Source organism: Gobio gobio (assembly GCF_949357685.1).
Source record: "Gobio gobio genome assembly, chromosome: 10".
NCBI classification, from domain to species: Eukaryota; Metazoa; Chordata; class Actinopteri; order Cypriniformes; family Gobionidae; genus Gobio; species Gobio gobio.
Genome location: NC_137116.1, coordinates 47,302,557 through 47,329,746, shown reverse-complemented (window position 1 = coordinate 47,329,746; position 27,190 = coordinate 47,302,557). Strand labels below are relative to the sequence as shown.

Sequence of the window (27,190 nt, the reverse complement as noted above, 5' to 3'; positions counted from 1 at the left end):
GTTTGTTGTTTTTCTTGAGGTATGAGCGCTTGGACCCGGAAGCGCTGCTGCGTGACCGCATAGCACCAATACGCTGTGACCAATAACTTATTTACCACTTTATTATAAATGTATAGTTCACAAATATATCATTAAAACTAGGGCTGTCAATTTAACGCGTTAATTATATTTATTAGTTACAGTAAAAAAATAACACGTTAAAATTATTAACGCATTTAAGCACTTGCCCCGCCCCAGACCAACTTAGGTCATCTTACATTTCATACAGTTGATTGATAAAGAATATGATGCAGTAACTCACTGTGTGATGAAGCCTATAGAATGCAGTTAGAATGTCCATAAAATTCAAGGTTGAGTTTTAGTCTAGGGGTGTTTTTACACTGGGCACATTTGTTGTGGTCACGCGATTGTTCCCGGCGGTGCTATGCTCGAATACACTGCAGGCTCACTCTTGCTCATGCTTACATGTGTTTTATTGAACTAAATATGTTGTCATCTGATAAAACGCATGCGCAGGTTACTTTTCTTGCACACCAGAGTCCGTGTTGCTTTCGCATTCACGTGAATTGCGGCACAGCTCGAGCGCAAGTTGCGCAACCGATCTCAGACAACCTCCTTCAGGCAGCCTCAAATTCAATTCCCTGAGCTCAGCACAAGTCTGCAGTGCTCCTGTCAGAAATTGAAGCTTTCGCACCTCTATCGCCCCCCGGTGGCCGGTCCCAGTATAGCTCCTAAACCCCACCCCTCCATGTATTTGAATGGACGCGAGACACACTAAACAATTCATTTACACTTCAAATAATTGTTTCCTAAAGATGGTTTCTGTCATTTTAGGCAGTTTTTATTACGATAATTTAATTTCAAGTGTTCGTTTTTTAAATAAGTTTAGTTTTAGTGAGTTATTTGATGCTATAAAAACGGGGGGTGTGACGTCATGATTGACAGCTGAGATTGACGGCTTCTCTGAGTGAAGTTGTCACTGAGGCACTAACTGACTTTTTTCAGGATTTTTGGGAGGAGATTGGAGCTTTAGCTTTAATTTCTACATTTCTATAACTGTTTATTTCACACCAACACAATGAATTAATCTGCATCTGCGAGAGTGTGGGCGGGCTTTTGATAATCGCGCCTCTACTTCCTGTTCTCTACTGCGCAACTCCAGTCCCGAGATCGCTACTGCGCAGACTCGGTCCCAAGATGTCAGCGCCGTGAGCGGGCCTATGAAAGCTTCAACTATGGTCAGCGGAAGTCAATGAAGTCGCGTCGTCCATATTTTTTTACGGTCTATGGCTCAGCATGACAGCTTTCACATTACCAATGTTTCATGTGAACCGTGCCCCGTTTCGAACTTAACTGCCAGAGTGAAAACACAATGCGATACTGATATTATACAACAGTGTAATAAAATAGTCAAGTAAGTTAATATTGTGTTGTTTTAGACACAATATTGTCTGTTTTGCTCAGTTTTGCCAACGAAAATATAAGGACAATGTAGAAATGTTTGTCTCCGACTCCGAGCGATACACAGCGTAATCCGCATTTTGAATGAATCAGGTGAACCAATGATTCAATGGTCCATTATGGCCCTGTCCCAAATGGTACCCTAAACCCTCACGGTCTTCCTCTGAGTCCGCACTTTCACTTTGTAATGCCACTTTGACTGCCGGGAAGAAGTCCGCTGCGTAACGCACACCAGTGCGGGCTCGGCAGAAGTGCGCATCGAGGGCGCATATCGACCTCAAAGGGGGCGCTCGCGAGCACCCTTCTGAGACCTAAAATGACAAATGGGACACCCTGCGGTCTCGTGGATTTAACGGACACGCGCACACAGCGACCATTGTAAGTCCACAAGACCGAAAGTGCACATGAAGTGTGCCATTTGGGACAGGGCCAAAGAGAATGATTTACTTCACTCCTGAATGAATCAGCCAATCGAACGAATCGAATGAATGAATGGATGACTCAATGACTCCATTAGACATTTATCGCCATCTATTGGCAGTTTTAATTTCTTATTTGGAGTATTATTGCATTCAACATTATTTCATATTTCTATATTAATAAAAACAGACATTAAAGGTATAACGTTAGTTCTCCCAAAAATATATATATATATTTTTTTTTTACACAATAATGACTTTAAATGATCTTTTGGGAGTAATTTCTCAGCCAAATTTGATGTGTGATTAATTAATTAGATTAAAAATTGTAATCGCTTGACAGCCCTAATTAAAACGTGTGTTAATTGTTTAAAACTCTTAGGTCGGTAACGTTAACTGCTAGTGGCGCCAAAATTACAACATGTATTGCTCAACAGATTGCGTCTCGAAAATTACTTAAAAATAGTATGAAACCGAGTAAAAACCACTCTATGTGCGCGTGCGTCTTCCCTCAGGTTCCAAATAGTACATAAATCCCTATCTAGTCATCACAAGTACAGTTTGCTTTTGACACTACACTTAAATCCAAAATGTTTCACGTGTACCTGTCTTCCACACGCAACCGAAGGTCAAATTAGCTGTCAATCAGAGCCCGTTATTTCCCCAAAGGCGCGCCGCTCCCCACGGACTCGCGCCTCACCCTCTCCAACCGTCTCCTCAAGAGCAGCGCGCGCCACCCCCTGTCTGTCCCCGCTCAGCCAATCAGATCTCACACCAGCCTGACACTGTGTTCCATAAATGGTGTGGAGGAAAAAGGGACGCTCGCACTACTAGCTCCACAGAATCAAGGGAACCGATCTTTTTTGTTTTTATTGTTTTATTTTGGATACTTCCCCCTCAGCTACATTAATTTATGACAAAATAGACGCTCTCCGACCGCAGCTGTAAGTTTTCGACTGCATCTCAGCATCTCTCAGCCGACCTGTCTGCATCCGACTGTCCTTGGGTCCACGCGACACATCTCCTCCAAGACTTTCGGGAACGACTCCCCACAAAAACGCTCAAAAGCGCAACGTTTGTTTTTTGAACCGGGTATCTGAATAAAATAACGAGCTTTTTCCTTTTTTCCCCTTTCACCTCCGGACACGAGAATGGTCATGGTGAGTAACGCAATGTGTTCGCATTTGAAAGAGAAAATCACTGAAACACGCCGTCACGCGCAGCCTTAGAATAATCCCTTCATCCCTCGTAATACTCCTTCAACAACTTTGCTCTTTTCCTTTCTCCTAAGCACATAAACGGCGACAATAGGGATGAAGACAAAATGTTATTATTTAGAGATTATTTTTAGGGTGCGCATTTCGCGTAAAGGTGTGTGTGAATGTGTGTGCAGTTATGGTTTTGTACAAAGAGCAGGTGTGTGAGATCAGTAACCTGTGTTTTCTTCAACCTGATACTCAGTCGATAACAACTGTTGTTTATTTAATTAAACAAGTTTCGTAACACATTTGCCAATGACTAAAAATATGAATTGCCTTAATCAGTGGAGTTAAACTGCTATTGACCACTTGCTGATATTAATACAGATATGCAGAGATAAATATAAAGTTAATGCAAAATGATATATAAACTAATATATTACAGAATAATGACCGTTGTCCAGGGCAACATTGTGTAATTGACTGTTCATTCGTTTCCTGACGTGTCAATGTTAATCAACTAAATTCAACATTCATGTATTTATTTATTTGTTAATTTATTTAGCATTGTTTGTTATATAAGAGAGGTTATTATTGCAGAATAAAACCTGTGATAATGACCATCAGACTGTAAATTATCCGTATGCGTATATTTACATGGTGTGTGTATATATTTATTTAACATACTCCGCAATCATTGCATGCTTTTCTTGCATTAATTAGCATTGCATCCTATTTCCATAATGCCTGCAGGTGCAATCAGTCTGCTCTAACTCAAGCTGAGACCTTGGTTGCAATTGATTGCCTTTGCTGGTTCCGAAAGGGCTTTTGCTAGCCGAAGTGCCTGTGCCTTCGACTGCAAGGCTGCCTGAGCGAAAGTGTTAATTTTCCAGAGTAGAGCAGATGACGGACAGCTGAGGCAGCCAGTGAGAGACGTGAGGAGGAGGGGGCTGCTCTGACCTCACCAATGAGGAGGGGGCAGGGAGTGGGGCTGCAGCGTTCAGCTCATGCTGAAGCCCGTGCATTCACAAGCAGCCTCACTTGGAGGAGGAATGCCCACTCTCTCTCCCGCTGGCCGCACGCTGCCTCGCCACCGCTGAGACACATACTGAGAGAGAGAGAGAGAGAGAGAGAGAGGGGAGACAGAGAGAGATCTCCAAGTGAGGAGACATTAGCACGGCTATAGGCGAGAACTCTGCCCGCCGACTTACAAATGGAGTGGAACGGGTTTAAGATGGTAAGGATGCTGCGGTGGTTTTGTGCAGACAATTGGGTGTGTATGTGTGTGTGCGGACGAGTGTGTGTTTGCCCTTGCTGTGTCTCACTGCCTGCAGCTGCAGTGGCAGCATTGGAGTCTCTCTCTGTCTCTCTCTCTCTCCTTTCTCCTCTTTTTCAATTCTGCATGCTACTCCTCCCCTTTCTCTTAGGATGAGAGGAGCTTTATTTGAGAACAAGGCTGAGGAAAAAAAGAAGAGCTTGAGAGGAGAGAAAGGACAGGTGTAGCAGGTCCTTAGATGCTGCGGTTTAAAACCCATCTACGATGTAGAGGCAGCGTTGAATCTTGATGCTCACCTTCTTTTGCTCTCATCTTCCATTTTCACCTTCATTTTAACACTTGCCGCTCCGGTTTGATCTGTCAAAATAATGCATTCACGAGTAATGTGATGATCCTTTTTCTGAATGATTTCCTAAACACACGCTTTACGGTTTGTTCAAAAATCACATTTACGATGCATGCATAGAAGGTTGTGTAAATGTACTATGCTATAGAGTGTAAGTTTGTAAATGAGAATGAGTGGGAGTGACCTCGTGCGTGTGTGTGTGTGTACGTGTGCGTGAGAATCTATTAGGCAGTGTGCGAGGGTGTGTTTCCGTGCATGGTGTAGTTAATGTTCAAGCACGTCTGGAGATCACTGCCTGTGTTTGCCCATCTTCTCTGATAGAGGTAGGGCAGGCTGCACTAAACATGCTGCGTTGTTTGTGTGTTGTGTGAGTGTATGTGTCCATTGTTGACTAAGGGCTCAGAGACTGCCTCCCCCGGCTGTCACCAGGCTAGTGGGAGACTGTGCCTGCCAGGAACCAACTCTCCCCGAGAGAGAGAGATAGAGGGAAGTAGCGAAGCGTACACACAGAGCTGGGTAAGAGAAAGCCTAGGCCTGCCTTAGCACATCATTTAAAGGTGGAAGACATCATAGTTACACCGTTTCGAACAGTCGAGACCGCACAGATATATGTATTTACTAACTAGCAGTGACTGTCAAATTCCTCATTTGAGCGATGCGGCGTTCAGACTCAAATGTGGGCAGCATTATTCATTTTTCAGGCAAATGTTTGACTGTTTGTGTGTGGGCTTTAACATGCAATCAAAATGCTAATTGAAAAGAGAGTGATTCCCAACAGTGGATCCCTGTCTTACCTCCTGCCTCCGTTTCTTTTGTGTGAAACACAGTTTGTGTGAGGCAGAAAAACATTAGGGCAGTGAGGGGGCTTGTCCACGATGCTTATAGTGAGAGAGGAAATAAGGTGTGGGAGGGAGGAAGTTAAGGGGAAAGAGCTTCTTCCACATAGGCCTATACATTTCTCCTCCTCCTCCGCAGTGCTGACGTTAACGCTACATGCGCTCCTAATGGCCACTACACAGAACTATGGCCACGTAGAGACAGCCTCTCCTCTTCTTTCACCTCACACCCTATCCTCCTCTTCACCTCTGTGCTTCCTCATAATTTCACTCCCTCCTCCAAGCTGCCTTACTACTCTGCTTTAGGGCTTTCTCCTTTGTTGTCCGACTCCAAGGTTGCATATCAATGCTAATAAGGCTAAAGCTGGACTGAATATTAAAAAGGGGTGGATGAGGGCGCAGGTGGACAACTGAGAGAGAGAGAGAGAAAGAGAGAGTGAGGACAGGAGACGAGCTGCGAGATGCTGAAATCTGGGCAGCAGGGGTGGGAAAAGTGCCCCAGGATGTGTGATGGCTGGGTGGAAGAGTTTGCACCCCTCTGCACACAGCGTGACTACAGATGACAGCTGAGTGTCAAAGTGGGCCACTTGATTTCTCTGAGAGTTAGAGTAGAGGCTCAGGTTGCCCCCCTCTGGCCGTGAAGACTCTGGGGCTCCGCGAGCATGTGACACCACTGCATCCATCCCTCACGGTTTCCCGCTGCAGGAGAACAGCAGCATCCATCTAACTGACTGCCTTGGCGTGCTTTTGCGACGAGCCCTCAGATGGTGGCGCCGTAGAGCTTCCACCTGAGTGAGTTTTAAACATGGTTCATTGTGCAAGTTTCAGTTTTAAAATTGCAGGCACATAGCACTTTCGGTATTGCTTTTCTGTACAAAGACATTCATTCTGTTATCGGAACTTTTTGTCTATAGGCTCTTGAAACAAATTGAAGCGAGTAGCAAGAAATTGTCCAAAAAAATGGTTGTTCCTTTTGTTATTGTTCCTTTCATATGTAATGTGAAATGAATCAGAGGATGTGTCAGATGATTAAATTATTATAATAGCAGTAAACGGACTCCTCCGCTCCTAAAGACAACAATTGACTGACATTAGATCAGATAACCTCGGATTCAAGATGGGATACTATTTTTCACTCATAAAAAAAAAACAAAAAAAAACAACCACACAAAATAAAATGAATTTCCCGTCTATTGGATTTAGCACACTACATTTAATATTAAAGGACAACAATCAACTACTTATATTTTAAGTATAGCCTTTGCTGTATAGTTCTATAGAATCCATGCCAGATGCCATTCTTAAGTCTTTATGTTCTCACTGCTATTCCGACATGGCATCGTTAAAAGAGTAAACAACACTCTTTAATCTATTTGCTATGCTCTTCATTCCGATTTGAAAAAGTATCCTAATACTTAATCGTTTTCAACAGCTCTGACAGATTTAGAACACAAATGTAACCTCTGAATGTAATTACTGAATGAGTCTCACTCTGCCAACTGATTAGAGAAAATGTCTTGAGAGCTACTGAGGTAACTGAACATCCAGCTCTAGGGAGGATAGAGTGCACTGACAGGTGAAGTCAGAATGCGCTTATTAGACAAGTCTCGCATTCAGACTTAAATAACTCAGAGAAGATTTCAGTAGCTAATGTGAGCTTTCATCACATTGCATATTTGGGATCACTTCTGGGAGAGTTTTACCCTTAGTGTTTTAAATGAGAAGTGAGCAAACCCATGAAGAAAACCCAGGAAATTGTGCATGTAAGTTTGAGCTCGTATTAAAATTGACCAGTTCAATGAAATCTGCCCATAGGAAAGAGATATTGCAAATGAGATCTCAGTAGTTTCCCCTAGATGCCAATGAGATTTTAAGTCTCCATGGTTTCTGAGAAAAGTCTGCGTTTCAAGACAGAATGTCAAATTGTGCTAACGAAACTAAAGCGTGCAAATGTCAGAACGTTTAAACGTTTCTGATCAAAGTATTCCAAGATTTGATCATTGGTGCTATATCAACTTCATTGCTCTCTTACAGTATGCCAATGATTTGTGTCTATTTATTTTTCTAAATAATCTTCAGGAGAAACTTCTGAGAAAAAGATGATACTTTTTATGACATTTGATCGAGCAACACCTTTACCCAAATAAAATTAGGGTAAAACTGTATGCCCTTTATGTAAAAAAAAGATTTAGCCTAATGCATTAAAAGGTTCAGGTAAGATTAAACAATGAATAACAATCTAATATAATCTTAATAATATGCTTTCGCAAAGAGGCCTTTTATTATGTCAAAGCTAAATATACATGAATAACAACAAAACGTTCAGGTTTAAATTTTAATAGGCGTCCACAGTGATTTCTCAGTTTGATTCATCCTCATTTTCCTTGCAGAAAGCTGAGGAGAGAGCAAGAAGGAGAGAGGGAGCGAGCAGGCTTCACAAGCGCAAGCATAATAATTCCTCTGGCGCAAATTCAAAGTGCCACGCACAGACAGACGATAATCAGCCGTATATACACAGCACACACAACCTGCTTACCAACACAACACACCGCTCATCCTGGCAAACTGAGAGATGCCTCTCCAGATACACATTGCATATATATGTAAAATAAAAAATACAAATATGCTCAGCAAAGGCTCCATCATAAACAGTGATTGTTGGTTAGGGTTGATCACATAAAATAGAGAAAGGTAAAAGAAGCGCATTACCACCCATTTCTTTCAAGCTGGCTCTCATCCCCTATCATTCTAGCTTCCGACCTCCCTCTTCCTCCATCCCACTTTCTTTGTTTCATTCCTTCTCCTCTCTCCCCCTCCCTCCCTCTCTCTTTCTCTCTCTCTCACCGCCTGTGAGTTTTGGTATTCATACAGACGTTCGGATTTGAGTGGCAGGCTCTCTCGAGACTGTGCACAAACTGCACATTTCTCTGATCTACATTTTGCACCCCAGGAAAAGACAGCACTAGCAGGCGAGTCTTTGCTCCCACTATTGCAAAAGCAGTCGCTTTTTCTCTCCTGCCCATTAGCCAATTAACTGACCCGCCTCCTGTGACGCTAAAGGACATCTCAAGGTCATTCACATTACAACGGCTCGCCTCACACAATCACATGGAAATCGAAACCTGTAAAACCTTTACAACGCATAGCTTTACGACAACAACGGCTGATGCATTTTAAGAAATTGCATAATGACGGCTGGTACGGCATTCAAAAGAGCACACTCGAGGAGAGATTTTATTTGTGCTTGTTTCCCGTGGGTGAAAAAGGGATACAATGAGGAGAACAAATGAGACGAGAAAGGGAACATGGATATAAATGTCAAAGATAGTTCTGCTCTCCAAATATCAGTGCCCGGAGGTCAAAGGTCACAGCAGTAAGGGGTTACGGAGCGTATGAGGCACAGTAGCTCCAGCAACGAACCCCGACTGAGAAAGGGCAAATGGGGTGGCCCGCAAAACCCATCTTCCCCACAACAGTAACCATAGATACCGCCGTTGGCATTTCACGAAGGGATTGCTTTGCGTGAAATCTTGCCCCTGTAGATCCGCTCGGATTGTGGATATTGTTATCTCGCTGTCAAGAGGAGTTAGGCTGATTAGAGGTGAGAGCAGACCTTAAGCAGAAGTTGCTGTCTTGTCCGGGAGCAAATGTCTTTCCTTACACAAACACACCCTGCCTTTTTTCCTTCCGAGAAGCCAGACATTTATTCCATTAGGTCTCCATCAGCCTGCAATCAGGAAACCGTGGTTAGTAAAAGCACATCGGACAAACACTGGTAAATATTCCAAGCACAAACCAGAATGCCAAATAAAAGAAAGGAAAAACAGTATTCCCCACACACTTCGCACAATCATCTCTGAACGCTGATTCTGATGGATTCTATGAGGATAACCCTATATTCTCTAGCACATTATATATGAGCGTAGATGGTCCCCTGTAGGCATTTTCAATTACAATGTACCCCGGCATTGGAAGATTAATCTGCTCTTTTGAATGCATGCCACATTTGCTGCTTTCGTTGATATTCTGCAGAGGTTTTATCTAACCAGCTGCAATGGAACACATTAGGTCGCCCTCTCCCTCATAATGCCATTCTTTATATCCCCACCTCCAAAGAAAAAAGGACATCCTGGAGACGTGTTGACACAGTGTTTAGGTCATTGCTGTTTTGTAAAACAAGATGACAGTAAAGGCTATCACTTCACTATAGTTGCAGAAGAGCAGGGGGAAGAAATGCCCTCTTGTAAATTACATCCATTAATCTGCATTTTGGAGCCTATAAGACTACATTATATGCCTGACATATATGAAGAGGTTAACAGATTGAATTTCATTCACCTCGTTGTCTCTCATATTGAGATTGGTGCTATTTATTAGCTGCCTGTGCTAGTTAGTAATTCAGTCAATCTTCCATCAATTACCTCTGCGTTCTCTTATTAAAGCAGATGCTGTGGGGTTGCCGCTCTGTCTCGCAGCTACTTTCTTTTATGAGCTCAAGCGCAGAACTTAATCAATAACTAAACTGACTTCATGCATAGAGATGTTTCTCCACCAGATGCAAGTTTCGCAGGGTCAAAGAGCGAAATGCATTGGTACAGATATTTTGGCCAATATAAATATCATTTATTTGGCTGAGAAAAAAATGTAATGCCCATATAAATATATACAGGCTTTTGTCTGTTTCCTTGGAACAGCAGCACTTACAATAACATTTTAAATGCTTAAAATTCATCAAAATGTACAGTAGAAAATAATTTACTGTTTGATTCTGAATAAAATAATATGTGCCCCCAATATCAACCAATATATTTTTTTTAAATAGGGATGTACAATACAGTATATCGGTTATATGTTAATATTAGAGATGTTTAGGGGATATTAGATATGTATCAGCCAATATTGCATATTTATTTGTGCACGCTAATTTTTACATTGATTTCTTTCCCCCACCTAGCACTCATAACCTAATAAAAAACTAAGTTAATAACACTGTTAAATGTAAATCTTAGTAAATCCCTATCTATTTTTCATACTGTACATTATAATGTTGTGATGCCTATTTCACTTGAAGCATTTAAAATGATAGCGTTAGTTCGTTTTTTAGTGTTTATTTATTTTATTTTTAGACAAAATAACATTTCTCGGCTATCAGCCATAACAAAAATACTTATTAGCTTGTTGCATCAGCCAGAATTTGAATATTGGTGCATGTGTATTTTAAAATATTGGTTGATATACCAGAAAAGTCATCACGCGTCCCATTTATAGGATCGGATTTTGTATCTCTGTAGTTCTTCTGGACTGTAGTTCTTCCCTGTAGAAACAAAAAGAGGCAGAAAATCAGGTGTGTGTGTTGGTTCGAAGAGAAGTCCAATGCTGGTGAAGAAAAATAGTTTAAAAGATGTAGAAGGAGAGGGAAAACAAAAGACCACAGGGGAATGAGAAGAGAAAATGATGGAAGAATTGTGTGTTGTGTTGGAAAGGAAATGTGCAAATAAGAGATGGTGTTTTGGAAAAGAGAGAGTGTGGAGAAAGGACTTTTAGAAAGAGGCTGCAGGAAGATGAGGAGGCTGAGATTGGATTAACCAGAGCTCATGTGTGTGGTTTGTTAGACTAAAAAAAAAGAGAGGGAGAGAGAGAGAAGGAAAGCTCAGTTTATGTGTTCAGAGCCCACCTCATTCTCTCAGGAACTTGAGATGCAGTTAGCTGCCTTACCAACACCGTCTTCCTTTCCTTTCACTCCCCTCACACACAAACACACACATCTACTTTCAGGCTATTTGTAAAGCTTTTAATGTTTCTCTATAATGAGCAAACATTGCATGACAAGCTTAAACAGAGGAAATAATTAAAAGACAAATATATGGTGCAAGGTCTTTAGCTGGGTTTCACACTCCGCATAACAAAACACATTCATCCTCATTTTACCAGCTCTCCACACTCACACTGCAATACTCACCAAGGGCTCCCAAGCGCAGCTTTAAAACTCATCTATATAGTCTCAATGTGATTTGTAGTTGGTAAAGCAGCTTGTTAGCCGGAGAGGTTCAGGAGTGCACAGTATGCATAGTTTCCAGGGCACGGAAGAATGAGGCTGTGCACTCGCTCTCTCTGTGCCCGGCGCAGGTGCGGCACTGTTCTGCCACCTGCCAGCTAGCTACAGCCATGTCAACACCCCACCTGGAGCTGACACAGCCTGCATACTGCATGCACAGAGTAAAAGGAAACCACATAGACACACAACTAGAGAGACGGCACACGTATACACACACAACCTTGACAGAGGAGATATCTGAGAAAAGACCATGTGCATAGTATAGTGTAGGGCTAGGTGGTAAGACGTATATTTGATGTGATAGTACAAATGTGTTAGCTGGTAAATATTATACTGTGGTATAGCTAGGGTTTGATTTAAAAGGAAGAATTCTATAGCCTATTCGGCAAAGTGTCTTGCAGGTGATTGCTTCTAGTGTGGATGTCTGATGAGTGTAATGGGAGCAATTTAGCTTTGACGCATCTCATCCAGTGAAGGCATACTGTTGTTGAGCAGTATATATCACAAGAAAGTTATTTTTGCTGGAAATTATAATATATAATTGGCGGTATGGTTCCGTTCTGGGCAAGAACTCCGCAGCCTAAGCTAGCATGGATAACGGCAGGGAGTGCAGAGATAACCCCCTTAGGATAAACAGAACAGAACTAACAGAAATGTATTAGATATCATTAACATTCTTAATGACAATAAATGAATGTAACAACATAAATCAAGATAAGTGACAGTCTGATTTGAAGAGGAATATCAGAAGGCCAAGTCCTGACTGTGGACGAGAGGTGAAGCTGGGGATGAAGGAGGGTAATTAGCTCCTGAACAACATGAAAACACTGCAGATAATACTCAATGGTGCCTTATACAGAGATGCTGTGATGGGCGTCATATTCCTATTGGTAGACATGGATCAGTTGAGAGTTAGCTGGTGTGAGCTTGACTGACGTGATTAAGCGGCAACCTCCCGCGGTCTCTCTTGAAACCAACAGTATCTCCCCCATGTTAAAATGCCCAACTTTACAGCAGAAAAAAATATGTTTACAGCCTGGGACAAAAAGTGGTTTGGGTCTATACAGCTAATTTTGCACTTCATGAAAACTTTGAGGGGGTGAATTTTTTTTATAACTCATCCGTTTAAATTATATTAAAGGTGCAGTGTGTGAATTTTAGTGGCAACTAGCAGTGAGGTTGTGAATTGTAATCACCCACCGCTCACGCCTCCCTTTCGAAGCATACAGAGAAGCTACAGGGACCGACACAGGACACAAATGTTGTCGTCGGAGAGAGCAGAAGGGTACTAGCTCTCTAAGTTTGTCCGTTTAGGGCTACTGTAGAGACATGACTGCGCAAAATGGTGATTTCACTGTAAGGGTCGGTGGTGTATGAAGATAGAAATTGCTCATTCTAAGGTAATAAAAACATAACGGTACATTACGTAAGGTCTTTTTACACCACTGAATACATAGCTATGTATGTTATGTTGCATTTCTGTCAATAGATCCTCATAAATACTACACACTGCACCTTTAAGCCTTAAAGTTCTGCATAATTAAGGGCGTGGCCACTTGAGTGACAGGTGGATTGCTACTATGGTCGAGCTAGGCAGGCATGGTTTCAGCAACCAGGCACCTCAGCTCCATCCACGTCCTGCCTCTTTGCCCATTTTCAGTTATCTGGGAGTGATTTTCAGTTATCCGGGAGTGATTTTCAGTTATCCGGGAGTAATTTAAGATGGCTTATAGGCTTCAAAAATGCTCTTCTGAAACCTACGGGTGACGTCACGGACACTATGTCCGTTTTTTTACTGTCTATGCACGTGACCTGCCAGAACTGACGCCATGCGTGATTTTATTATTCAATATATTTTAATGACATACAGTGCATCATATTAAAACAATCTATCATTATATCATATGGAATATCATATGATGATATACGTGTGTGTATTTCAGGGATCAGTTATCAAAAAATATATTGTTTTATGTACCATTAGATGACATAATCGCTCATACCTTGATATAATATTTCAGTCCTACCGCCCACTCCCAGTGTAGCTCAGAGAGTTCCTCATACAGACATGGCAAGGCCACCTTTATTCTAATGCCAAAGTCCCCCAATGGTGGGAGGCAATATGTGTAGGGGTTACATAGAGCAAGCGGAAGGGTATGTGAAAGAGAAAGAGCATGTGGGGGTGGGCAGTGTATCTCTGAGCCTGTCACTGATAATCAACTCGTGGTCCGAGGCTAGTTGACAGACAGGACAACACGTGCACAAACCCAAAGACGTCCCCTGTCACTCTTTGATCATTACCCTGCACATAAAGTGAGTTTCATAATACAGATTTGAGTGATTTTAGAGACACATCCACCAAATACTCACCCATTAAATCTGCCTTGAGCCTCGTGTCTGATAGTGAAGGCCTCTCCGCATCATAAGCAGTGCTCGTGTCCATGGGAGATATCACAGAGATGGCCAGGGGCTGGACCATGTCAGTGGTGTGCCACTGGGTGTGTATGTATGTGTGCGCAGAGCCAGGCCCAGCAGGCCGCTTGCCCCATACTGCCTGAAGGACACGAGTCCTGCCGGAGCAGGCAGAGGGCCAAACTCTCATATTTCCATCCGGCGCCGGAGGATAGAACTGGTCACTGGAGCCACACAAATTTAAGTGTCATCCCTGAATCAAGATGCTCACCAATTTTCTGCTTGCCTTGGCAGCGAGCTGGGCCGCTACCAGCGGCTAACGGAGCCAGCGGCCCCACGGCAGCATGGACTAGATAGTGGATTGAGCAAAAAGAACAAATGCAGTCAAGAAATCCAGCTCTATATGATATTTTTTGCACGATTATGGCTGTTTGTGTTTGTTTGTTTTTAATCTTCGACAGCAAGCACCACAGTTGTGTAACTTCACGAAAACATTCATTTTTGCATTGCGGTTCATCAGCACAGCATTGAAGAATTTTTTGCCTTTTTTATTTGAAAACTCCGCTGAACCCTCACCAACACATTAGCCGCACTGTCACGTTGGGCGCTAATTCGTCTCCAAAGAAAATCTGCGAGAGAGGTTAATTTAAGGCCAAGGAGATCCCACGCACTGAGAGAAAATACAGCCATTCATCCAGAGAGAGAGAGAGGGGGAAACTGCAAAGGAGCGACGGTGGATAGAGAGAGTGAGAGAGAAAGAGAGTGGGGTCAGCTGATGAGGTCAACATTGTGAGATTTGGAGAGAGTGGGTAGGGAGAGACGCAGGTGTTTCACCAGACCCGTAGCCCAAAGGAAAAACACGTGTCACTGATGCTGCCGTCCCCCACACGCCCCCTTACATGTTCTCCTCCTATCATCCTTCCGGTCCTTTCATCTGCTCCTTTTCCTTCCTTTCTTTTCGTACAAGATTTTTACATGACATTTACATGAACAACGGTTCGATTTCTAGGATCAAGATTTTGCACTTTTTTCAAGTACTTGATGTGTCAATCTGTATTCATGCATTTGTCGTTATTTAAAATCTCTGATAATGGTTTCAAGCAATTAAACCCTCAGACAATCAATCATCTCTCCATTATCCAGGCATTTAAATGAGAAAATTGATTTTTTTTTTTTTGCAGCTTGAATGATTTCAATTTGGACTAAAAAGTAGGGTCGTTTTTTTAAAAAAAATGAACAAAAAAACAATTTATATCTTGTAGTCTAGGTCATCTGAAGCTATAGAAAATCACGTATTAACATTTTAAATCTATTTACCATGTGGTGACCTAAAGTCAAACTGCTTAGAAATATTTCTCTTTAAAATACAAATTCTTTAATAGCATAAAATTACTCAAGCAATGATCTGCGAAAATCCCTGCAATCCCGGCTTTCAGCATTCAGGTTTCTGCAGTGGCCTGTATTCAACCTCACCTATTACTCTACAGACGTGTCATTATATAGTCACCCTGAATCACCCCAGGAAGCAAATCAAAAGGTCAGAGTAATTCCTCTGAGATATTCATTGGACTCTTAGACGGGTGCAAGAAACCCATCTCTGAGAAACAGACGCTAAGAAAGAACACGAGGCATGGGCCAAATGAACAGCAGCCTTCATTACTGATCAAATGAGGCTCGCTCTAATGATGGGGTAATGTGATCAGGGTGTGGTCCTCTGCTTTCCTCTAACGTCCTGGCTCAACCAGGCCCATCACCATCACCCAGGGGAGAGAGCAAGAGAAATTATGGGAGAACCTTCTTGGAAGCTTCTATTGATCCGGCGTAACATAAAACCGGACTTCATCTAAAGAGGGAAGAAGAAAATGTGTCAAGCAAAAGTTAAATGAAAAATTGCTTTTATACTGAGGCATTTATTTTCCGAAGTCCCTCAGAGGAAGAATAAGAGGGCGAGGTACTCAATGAGAGGAGGGAGGGAGGGAGGGTGGAGAAGAAAAAATCCATTTGGTAAAGTAGATGCGGATCGATGGTGACAGAGCGGAGCAGTCTTGGCGCATGCCGTCCCACATTACTGCCCTGATTGATCTGCCGGAGTGGCAGTCTGACCCGAGGGCTCTGGAGGAGGTGTCCCACTGAGGAGGGGAGCCCACGCAAAACACAGGGAGAGAAAAATAAAAATCAATACACTGAGAGAACTTTACTGACCTGACGTTAAGATACAAGAAATGTATGAAGCTGCGTACCTGAATGGGTTCTGACAGCTCACATCCCCTCCAGCAGTTCAGTGCACAGGAGGGTTGGAGTCTCGGGCAAGTGCAGCGACCTCTGTGAACATTAAGGAGACTTGTACCCTCCGCCCGGAGACTCTGTTAAGTACAAATTTGTTTATTTCTCAAACTGAGAATTATTTGAACGGATTTGGTCTAGGGTTACTAACCACACTCCTGCTGTTTTTTAAAAAGAGCTTACAAAAAAATGAATGAAGGAAAAGGTTATTTCCCCAGCTACATGTTCCTGAGCGGTATGAGTAAACAGAAATTATGGTGCAAGGAAGAACATTTCAAGATGAAATCCTCCCAGATAGCTTTGAACCCCATGAGTGCGTGTGGCAAAAACAGCAAGATCATACATTCACATTTTATATATATATATATATATATATATATATATATATATATATATATATATATATATATATATATATATATATATATATATATATATATATAGCTGCTGAGAGTGACCTCCATTTTGTGGCAGGCAGTCTTTTTTAACAGAGCCTCTGTAATGTCAATTATCCGGTACAAGGTTGTGTGATATGGGCGCATGGAAATGATTGTGTGAGTCCTGTTTGGGGTTAAGTATGGGTTGTTTGACAAGAGAATGTTCTGCCGTGGATGAAGTGGCTGATTTATTGACCATCACTCGAGCAGAAAAGAAAAGCGTGGGAGATTCTTTTGATCGCAGAGGGCGAGGTGAATTCTCTGTTTTATTGGTTTTTGTGCTGTGGCTACTGTGGTTAAGCTAATGGCAAAGTTACGCTAAGCTAATATGAGATGCAATTTACTGAAAATCTTTCGTTTTGAAAAACCCCATGAAGTCGCTAGACAACTGCAGTTTTATGTCAGGTGTTAATGTAAACCGAAAACAGGAATATCTTATATTAACAACATTAACCATTTTCCTTGAAGAGAAAGACATTTCTAAATTAGTATATCTGCTAAAAGTTCTTTTGTCAATGTTTAGGAGAACATAAGCATATAGATGGCCTCAAAGTTAACATTACATGGACTAAAGCCACAAAACTTTAAGTTAAGTTTAAGATCAGTGATTCTTTTTCATTTCTCATATTTTTGAGCATCTAGCCTACATGTGTATGTGTGTGTTTCGTTTTATGTGTGTGAGAAAGAGAGCGAGTCAACAAGTTAATATAATAAAGTAAATATACAAAATCTGTAAAAATAGGGCACAATGTACTGTATTAACGTATTTATTTGACCTGTATTTTGAATTTTGCACTTCATTGCGTTGTGTTTTAGGATTGATGAAAATGACTGGATAATGTTCGGGTAATGACCTGCCAGTACTTTTTCTGTTATTTCATGGATTTATTTTTTTAAAGTGTATTAAAAGAAAAGCCTTCAGATAACTTACCTTGCATCAAACTGCGGCTAATCTCTTTCTGGCGTGTCTGATGAATGATTTAAAGAAACAAACGTTAATTTAATTGACATGTTTGTTGACATTGTTTAATTGATATGAACAACAGCAGTTTGAGTACTTTTATTTTTTCAACAAATAGAACGTAGAGAGAGAAGAGAGAGAAAATAAGACAGAGAAAGAGAACAAAAAGCAATTTCTCCATTGTTACGTATTCCATATTTGATTCCTGTGAGCTTTGAGAAAAGGTCAGTGAAAACAGAAGATGAATTCATTTATAGTCTGTCCTCTCCCTTCTGTCGCCCGTGGACATCGATCTCTGTAGCTGAGTAACAGCGAGAGCTTTTTAAACCTTACTGTGAATGATGCACCAAAATTCTGATGCATCATTTGGCTGTGTCATCCTGTTTCTTATTTTTTGGAACAATTCAGCATGTGGATCTAGAGCTCCGGATTGTTTCATGCAGATATGTTGTTTCATTAGAGAACAAATACACATCACGTTTAAAGCTGAATGTTCACTTATGTTTCATCACTAGAACAATAAAGTGTTTTGTTGCACCCTGCGGTCCTCACTAAAACTAAAACCAAGGTGGCACATGAGATTAAAAAAAAAAATCCCATGAGGCTCTTTTTTAAATTACCGACCCATGCCCCAGATAACACTACACCGAGAGCTGTCAGCAATCCACCTGCCCACCCCATCTCTCTCTCCTCTCCCTCCTCCGCTGACAGTTCATTTTTCTCTAGATCCCGACACCTGGGCGCTTACACGAAGGTTTTAAAGATCTGCAGAGGACGCCAAGCCCCCCCCTCCATCCCTTCCGATGCAGAAGTGTCTCCTCCATCATGTAGTGCTGGATGCCTCCTATTACACTCCTCCTCTAATTCCATCCATCCAACAGAAAGGTCATGCTCAGAGACTCCCTCTTTTCCTAAATTGGCTGTTTTCCCTGTTAGCGCCACAGCTCAAGCTGTGATTGCGGCAGCCTCGGTATTGGTCCTCTAAGGTCTTGTTTACGAAGCTGGATTTGTCGGAAAACCCATGATATTAAATCTACAGTAGGAGGCTTGCTGGTTTTTTTTTACAACTTGCAGTTTCTATATCCGACACAAATTTGTCTATGTCCTAGAGTGTGAAAAAATACTTCCATTTCTCCAGCGAATAGGCCATTCTATATATCACCTGTTCTCTGCATGCACCATTTCAATTATGCTATATGTGTCTTTTGAGCCCAAATCAAAGCCACCTGTGTGTTTTAGTGTGCCTGGAGACCGTCAGGAGTGTTTGTTTGGTATGGAGAAAATGGGCATGTCTGAATATTGACCCTGCCCCCCTCCCGTAGGGATCGACAGAGACTCAGTGGCGTCAGGCAGACCTGCCGCAGCTCCAGGGCTGGGCTGAGAAGGGACTGCTGACACAGCCAAAGATGGTAAGGAGACTGCTGCCCACTAACTGCCATTTTTACCCCCATTAATAGCCATATTGCTGCTATGAAATTGTGCTATGAGAGGGAGGGTGTGTGCAAGGGTAGAGCAATGATAAGTTTTAAATAAAACTTGCTTAACTGTATACCTCATGACATATTTTGGATGGATGCTGTATTGTCAAAATGTATGATGTCTGTGCAACATTTCAGTGTCTTGTGCAAGTAGAAAAATTGCATATATGCATAAGGAATCACGTTAGAATGTAAAAAAGGTTGATTTTGCATTTGCATTCACAAAAAACAATCCAGCTTCATCCCTTTATTTCACCTGAAGATGATTACCAGTGTTATTTTCTACTAGATTTAGCTGTCACAGGTCCACATAAATGAGAACCGACATCTATAGGAGGGAGCACTAGCATCAGAAGGCTCTGGTAATAACTGGAGAGCATTACCAGTAAAAACACACATCAGAATAGAAGCCTGACATTTTAACATCTTAGCTAATAAGGCCATTAAAGTGCCGTGTTGAAATGGCAGGTATCAGGACACACACCGAAACGCATCTATCTGCAGTGCTGTGAACATACACACACACACCTCTGGCACTGCGTGACTCAGGGACATTGGACTGGTTGAACCTGTATTTTTATCCCCGTCCTGACATCCTCTAAGGCACTTATGTAAGACAGAGTGGCAGAGCCTCTTCCTTCCGCATTCACACACGCACACACACACACACGCTCGTAGCCTGAGCCGGGCCGAGCAGCGTTCAGAAACAGTTGGCATATCTGCCATTGCGTTTGAAAAAATAAAGGAATGTAATCTGGGGCTACTGTTCAGTTGAATCAAAGGGAAGATGATGTCTGTCCCCCGGCTGACACCAAGGCCTTTGTGATGGCTTAGCATGTCTGCCTGTCTGCTTGCCTTGCCTGTCTGTCTGTCTGTCTAACTGTCTCCCTGCCTTTTACAGATAGAACCAGCTAGGCTCTGCCTTAGCTAGCATCCAAATCACAGTAGTTTATACTGAACTATTCCAGTTAAAGGTGCTGTAAGCCACGTATTAAATGTCGCTACTGCTTGACAGATATCACTGAAATAGATATCCTGAGAAATCACACCTGTCTCTGTGATTTGTGTCTCTCACCAAATATCAATAGCAGTTGCTCAGCTAGCACGTGACTAGTAAATTGCGTATTAACCTGGCTGCAAACAGCACCAAAAAAAGAGAGTTGCGGAATGCAGACCAACTTTTTTGCCTAACCAAAGCTGTTTTCTGGCCTTTTACATGTTTAAGTTCGCTGACAGGCCCAAAAGCTATTTTTCTTCACACATAAAGTACCCAAATAGATTCTATAAAAATTATATAAAAAATTATAAAAGACAGTCGTGCTGATTGTTCAATAAAGCATACACTGTCAGAAAAAAAGGTACATTGCTGTCACTGGGGCGGTACCCTAAGGTACATAACAAAAAAGGTACTAATATGTACCTTTAAGGTATTAATATGCACTCTTAAAGTACTGATATGTACCTTTTGAGGTACTAAAATGTACCTTTCAGGGGTGAGTAAGGTACAAAGATGTACCTTTTCACTTTTGTACCTTAGGGTACCGCCCCAGTGACAGCCCTGTACCTTTTTTTCTGAGAGTGTACCATCTGAGATAAAATACACGATATAGCAAGGATTTCACTGACTAAATCTTCTACAGAAAGAATGACTCTTTATAGATTCCGCAATAGTATATAAATATACACACACGCATAATTAATACAATTATTTTTTTATAAAAATACCGTAGCCTATTTCAATATCTCCCAGTTTTACAGACAAGGCTTAAGCCTAGCCCCAGACTAAAATATATGTTTGAGCGCCATTGTTTTGTCTCAAGATGCACACCAGTAATGCTTTTGTCTAATGTTCATAAAAGCTACTTAAATATTCTAATTAAACCAAGGCCTGATCCTGGTTTAATCTAAACCCCGTCTGTGAAACCAGGCCTATATGTCATATTTTAATGAAGTTCCTAGACATTTTGAACAAATCACTTGAGTGAGCGATTCAGTGACTTACTAATACAGTCCAATGTTTCCTTCGTGAATGATTCAGCATTTTTGAATGAATCAGTTGGCTGAATAACTCATAAATCACCACCTACTGGTGCAACAATGTAACCGGCAGAAACAGTCACTAAAACAAAAATCTATTCAATGGTCAGTTCTGCCTTTCACTCTAATCTGATCTACTCAGAAACAGTAGTTAAAAGAAACGAGGGGACACTACGCTGACCCCTGTCAGATGCTGGGGCAAATGTCCAGCAATAGTGAGTATGTAAAAGAACAATTAACCTTCTCAATATGACAACGAGGTAGTTCAACAACAGGAAAATAATAAGGCAGCATATAAGTACTAGTGAAGGGATCACAAAGGAAAGACTCGGTTTTTAATTGGCCATCGAGACACAACAGGTCCCTGGAATCAGAATGAAAGGTGTCCCACTTTCATCTGTCCCTTCTCTGGAATATTCAAAGCTCTTCTCCCATGAGGTTTGAGCATTTCTTTTTTCCCCTGAAAGAACAGTGCACAGCAGGAGCCGCAAACAGACTTAATAAGTCTCCCCTCACACATGCACACAGATGAAAACACACAAAAATAAACATGTACACACACACACACACACACACACATCAATCAAGACCTGCTGTGGCGATGGCTATTTTGTCCCTTTGTGTCGCTCCATGCCTCTTTTCTGCAGAGAAGTGCGGAACAGGATCCATTTACATGCATATCCTGAGAGCTTTGCAGATGAGCCTCCTATGGGCTGCAGGCAGTTTTTTTTTCTATTTGTCACGTCGGAAAAATGTGAATGTCTTCAAAGACTAAAAACAATGGCACAGCAATTGATCCAAAAATTTCTGTTTTTTTATATATAATCATTTTACTCCAAGTGAATCATGACATACACACACACGCACACACACACACATTGGTGCAACTACATTATGAGGACATTCCATAGGTGTAATGGTTTTTATACAGTACAAACTACATTCTATCCCCTACACTACCCCTACCCCTAAACCTACACGTCACAGAAAACATTCTGCATTTTTACATTTTTAATAAAACATTGTTTAGTATGTTTTTGATCGATTTTAATAATGAGGACATATGAAATGTCCTTATAAACCAGTTGTAATTGTAATACCAGTGTAATACCCATGCCATTATACAAATTTGTGTCATCATAAATCACATAAACAAGCACACACACACACACACATATATATATTATTACATTATACAGGTTATTACATTTTAAAGGGTTAGTTCACCCAAAAATGAAAATTCTGTCATTAATTACTCACCCTCACGTCGTTCGAGACCCGTAAGACCTCCGTTCATATTCGGAACACAAATGAAGATATTTTTGTTGAAAGCTGATGGCTGAGAAAGGCCTCCATTGGCATTCAGTACACTTATACTCCCAAGACGGATAAAAGGCACTCAAAACATGTTACAAAGTCCATCTCACCACAGTGACTCTACAATAATCTTACGATGCGACGACAATAGTTTTTGTGCGCAAAAAAAATCAAAATAACACCTTTTTCCAACTTGTTACTGCCTTCCGCGTGTGCCTCCACGACGCATGCGCGAGAATATGACGCAGATCCGGCGTTCGGACAGATGACCCAGAAGTGATTTGTTTACAATCAGAGGAAGACGCGCGTATCTCAGCTGTTGGATTCTACATTGATCGTGCTTTAGGTCTCGGCGTAGTGCTCAAAATGGGGTTAGAGTGTGCATTTCATGGAATCCCGAGCCCCGGCGCTACGTCATATTCTCGCGCATGCGTCGTGGAGGCACACGCGGAAGGCAATAACAAGCTGGATAAAGGTGTTATTTTGATTTTTTTTTGCGCACAAAAACTATTGTCGTCGCATCGTAAGATTATTGTAGAGTCACTGTGGTGAGATGGACTTTGTAATGACATTTTAAGTGCCTTTTATCGGTCTTGGGAGTATAAGTGTACTGAATGCCAATGGAGGCCTAACTGAAGCCTTTCTCAGCCATCAGCTTTCAACAAAAATATCTTCATTTGTGTTCCGAATATGAACGGAGGTCTTACGGGTGTCGAACGACATAAGGGTGAGTAATTAATGACATAATTTTCATTTTTGGGTGAACTAACCCTTTAAGACTTTAAAATTTGGAATAACATGCCCTATGAATCATTCAATAAGACCCAAAACAGGCATTAAGAAAGTAAATTTTTTAAAAATTGACTTTAAAGATCACTGGAAACTAGGAACGAGGAATGCTGCAGCTATTTTTGATGGTTTCTCATCATACACAACTATATAGCTTTGGTTTTAGCATCCTCTTTACTGTGCCTGCGTGTTTCTCAAAAATACTCCCAAGTGCAAACACGAGCGTGGTGTCAGATGGGGAAAAATTGTTAACCTTTCTAAATATGCCCACTTTGATAAAGGAGAGTCAAACTTCAGAGTGCAGATGCAGAGCATTTTTTGAAGAGCTAAAAATAAGCGCAGCTGAATTTCAGCTTAGATCCATTTTTTTTTCTCCTCCTCATCTCTATTATTTTCCACTCTTGAATCTATCAGCAGGAAACATTAGCGCTTTTCCTTCACTCTCTCAGTGCAGATCTTGATCTGAATTATGCCACATCCAGTCAGAGAGGAAAAGAAAATGAATATTAAACATGGTTGACTTACAGAATCAGCTTAGAATGAGCTATAATCAGGTCATGCTTGCTGTTTTAAATCTTATTTGTTTGTTTTTTTTTTTTTTCCTTCTTCTATCCTCTTTTTGGTTTGAGACTTTTGTCTACCAATGAAAATCCATTGAATTTTCCTTAAAGACTGACACTAAAACACTAAAAATTACAGCCAACCAGACTGTATTTTATAAAAAGCCTCTTATCTTTTTAGTCTCTCCTCCTCCATGCTTAATATACATGAGGAGCTGGACTTTGGTCCAGTAATATTTCAGCGTGTTCGGGGCTGCTCGAAATGACGGCACAGAAATAAAAACCAAACGGCAGAAAAAATGTAGTGTCATGTTGTCACATCACGTCTGGTTAGGACACGGTTTTAGGCTTTACCATGGCTGTCCAGACAGTCAGAGAAGGTCAGTCTAGTGTTATAAAAGGTGTAAAAGCTAAAGCAAAATCTGTCTTCAACGTGCGCCTCTGACTGACGTAGCTGTTGTTTGTTCCCCTGAGAAAATCTCATGGAGTCTTGCTTTTGCAACCATGAAGATTTTCCCCCTAATCTGCTCTCGCTCACACACGCTCACTCGCACGCATATCTTCACCCTTCGTGACAGTCAGAATATGACACGATTCCAGATGTCACCCAGCCCCCTCAAATAGAGTAGGGTGACAAAATTAAACACACATGCGCTCGCACACAAACATGCTTTATGCAAATGGATGAATACATTTAACTGCGGCGTGGAACAATCTTGAAATAAAAAGTTTGAGGCTGAAAAGCAGCACAGACTGGGGCCTCCTCTGTTCCTTCTTCCCCAGGGCCAGTAAGCTTCTCTTCAAACACCTGCTCTTAAAAGCGCACGGCTAAACCAGTGGCAAACGCTGTTCGCCATGACAGTCGTTCCACGCCGAAGGGCTCACATTGTTACCCTGTCAAGTTGAGCCAACCATCAAAACGCACAGCCAAACTCAAAAATATCTGTAATAGAGTGAGGGGGAGGGCGGGTGGAAGAAAGCTAGTAAAAGTCTAGAGATGCATAAACAGTTTTTCAGTAAGTGTGTCATGCATTGTATTATTTAGAGTGAGTCTGTGAGGTTTTGCAGCTAATAGTTGCAGTTGCAGCTACATACACCAGATTGCTCCAAACCCCTTTATCTGGGATGTCAGTAACTCCACTTAAAGTAATCAGTATATACTGCATAGTAAATCAGATTTGTAAATGTTAAAATATGCTTTTTCTTTATGGTTTAATATCAAAAGTCTGTCAGGGATTAGTGAACTGCATACGTTTCAGATGCCACTTCCTTCAAACCTTCTTTTGCCTGCAGATAATCAGCAACATGGAGCCTCAGGTGACGAATGGGCCGAACTCTGCCACGGCCAACGGGCCCTCCAGCAACAGCCGCAGCTGCCCCTCGCCCATGCAGACCGGCGGCCCTAATGACGACAGCAAGACCAACCTCATCGTCAACTACCTGCCCCAGAACATGACCCAGGAAGAGTTCCGCAGCCTCTTCGGCAGCATTGGCGAGATCGAGTCCTGCAAGCTGGTTCGGGACAAAATCACAGGTAATAATAAGAAGGGGGAAGGCAACAAAGAAAATTTGCATTTGATTTGCATAATGAACTGTGTGTAGTAGAGGCAAAAGCAGGGTTGCCAGGTATGTGCAACAAAAGTAGCCCAATGGCCAGTCAAAAGTAGCGCAAAAATAGCCCAATACGATGTTCTCCATCGGGTGGCTGAATTATCCTCTGAATTTGTACGTCTGAGGAGTGTTTTGGGGGTGTTGGAGTTCCGAAATCGTACTTACGGGGATGGAAATCAACCAGCGGAAAAAGAAAAATTACCCTCTGCGAAAACTGTCTTGGGTATTACAGGAAACTTCGGGATGGGAGCCACTTAGGTTGGAACGGAAGAAGTCATTAACTTTTAACTCAGCTGTCTATTGATGTTCATCAAATTAATTACATATATATATATATAGCAGTAATAACATATTTATATGTTTATAGCATATATGGAAATATATGACTGGTACATTCATTAACAAATAAAAGTAGACACTTAACAGTTTCGAATGATGTATCCGTCAAAATCAGTCTCTTTTGCAACTGATAAGAAAAATAGCGAGGTGGTCGCGCCGGCCCCTGGGGGTTAAAAATAATGCAAGCACCATGTGATCTTTAAAATGACATTTTAGTTATAATAAAAAATCTAAATAATAAAGTCATTTTAGAATATTCAGCATTTTGAAGGTCTATCCAAAACCAACAACCTTGTATCACAAAAAAAAAATCTTTTTTTTTACTCCACTGTTGAATATTTAATAGAACCAATGAAATGAAAAATGAAGTCTTACACTGAAATCATTGCTTCATTAGGTCTGTTTGACGCAGTTGTATCAGGTCAGACCGCAAATTCATGGATATTCCAGAGTTGGAAACACTGGATAAGAAGGCCTAGCCGTTGTTTACAGTGCCCAGAGAGAAAGGAGGAGAGAGAAAGAGGACATAGAGGTGTTTAAGCAGCACTCCCCTGCTAATAAGAGTTCTAATCCCACCGTAGTGACTATGTGGGTGGTAAGCAGATGGATGGCGAGGCTGCTCAGAAATAATGCCAGATAATGGCCTCCATTTTATATCCTACTTAGTGACACTTCGCTCTGGATAATCTCATTAAAACAGGGCCAGGCCTAAAGCCACTGGTTTTTAGACAAAAGGGGAGAGAGACAGAGAGAGACAGAGACAGCGAGAGACTCTTGGCTCTTGACCACAGGTTTGGTAGGATTTCATTGCCAGGCAGTCAGATGGTTGGGCAAGAGAATTGTCATTAGAATCGTCGTCATGAGAGTTGACACATGCTCCTTTTTCAGTCTTTACATGTGGGAAATTCACTAAAGTCTCAGGATATCCTCACATACACCAAATGGAATGTGTTTTTATTAAATTGACGGTTGTGTAAGCGAAAAGATAGCGTTAACAAGGATCACTCACTTGTTCAGGCTCGGGAACACATAGTGCATCATAAATATGGCTCTTCCCTGTACTGCACTCTTTGCTTTGGGATCCCAGGGGTGCAATTTCCCAGTTCAGAATTTTAAGCTAACAAATCGCTTCTTGATCATTGTAAAAGCAGAGCGAGCTAGGAGACAGCGAGTTCTTTCTGCTGCCGTCATTAGCTGCCGTCTGGGGTTCAAAATAGATAGCGGGGCATCAGAGATTGTATCTGAACCTCCATGTCATAATATTTGACCAGATCGACCTTCCTGAACTCTCCGCTCGGCTTTCATCTATAGGGTATGGACGTCGACGAGAAGTCACTTCTCAGATTTTCAAAGAATTTTGACGTACGAGAGAGC

General features: G+C 41.6%; 1 protein-coding gene across 2 annotated transcripts in view; it reads left to right on the top strand.

Annotated features, from left to right (window-relative positions):
• The window catches only part of elavl4 (ELAV like neuron-specific RNA binding protein 4), a 91,067-nt gene that overhangs the window by 16,393 nt on the left and 47,484 nt on the right, over positions 1 to 27,190 (top strand). Inside the window, exons 1-3 of one of the 2 annotated variants that reach the window (XM_079827845.1) lie at positions 2,668 to 3,040; positions 19,008 to 19,094; positions 25,160 to 25,400. In XM_079827845.1, coding sequence (XP_079683971.1) covers positions 3,032 to 3,040; positions 19,008 to 19,094; positions 25,160 to 25,400 — 337 coding nt within the window. In that variant the 5' untranslated portion in view covers positions 2,668 to 3,031. Of the gene's footprint in view, positions 1 to 2,667; positions 3,041 to 19,007; positions 19,095 to 25,159; positions 25,401 to 27,190 lie in introns of those variants that run through there. The other variant, XM_079827844.1, reaches the window with a different exon arrangement.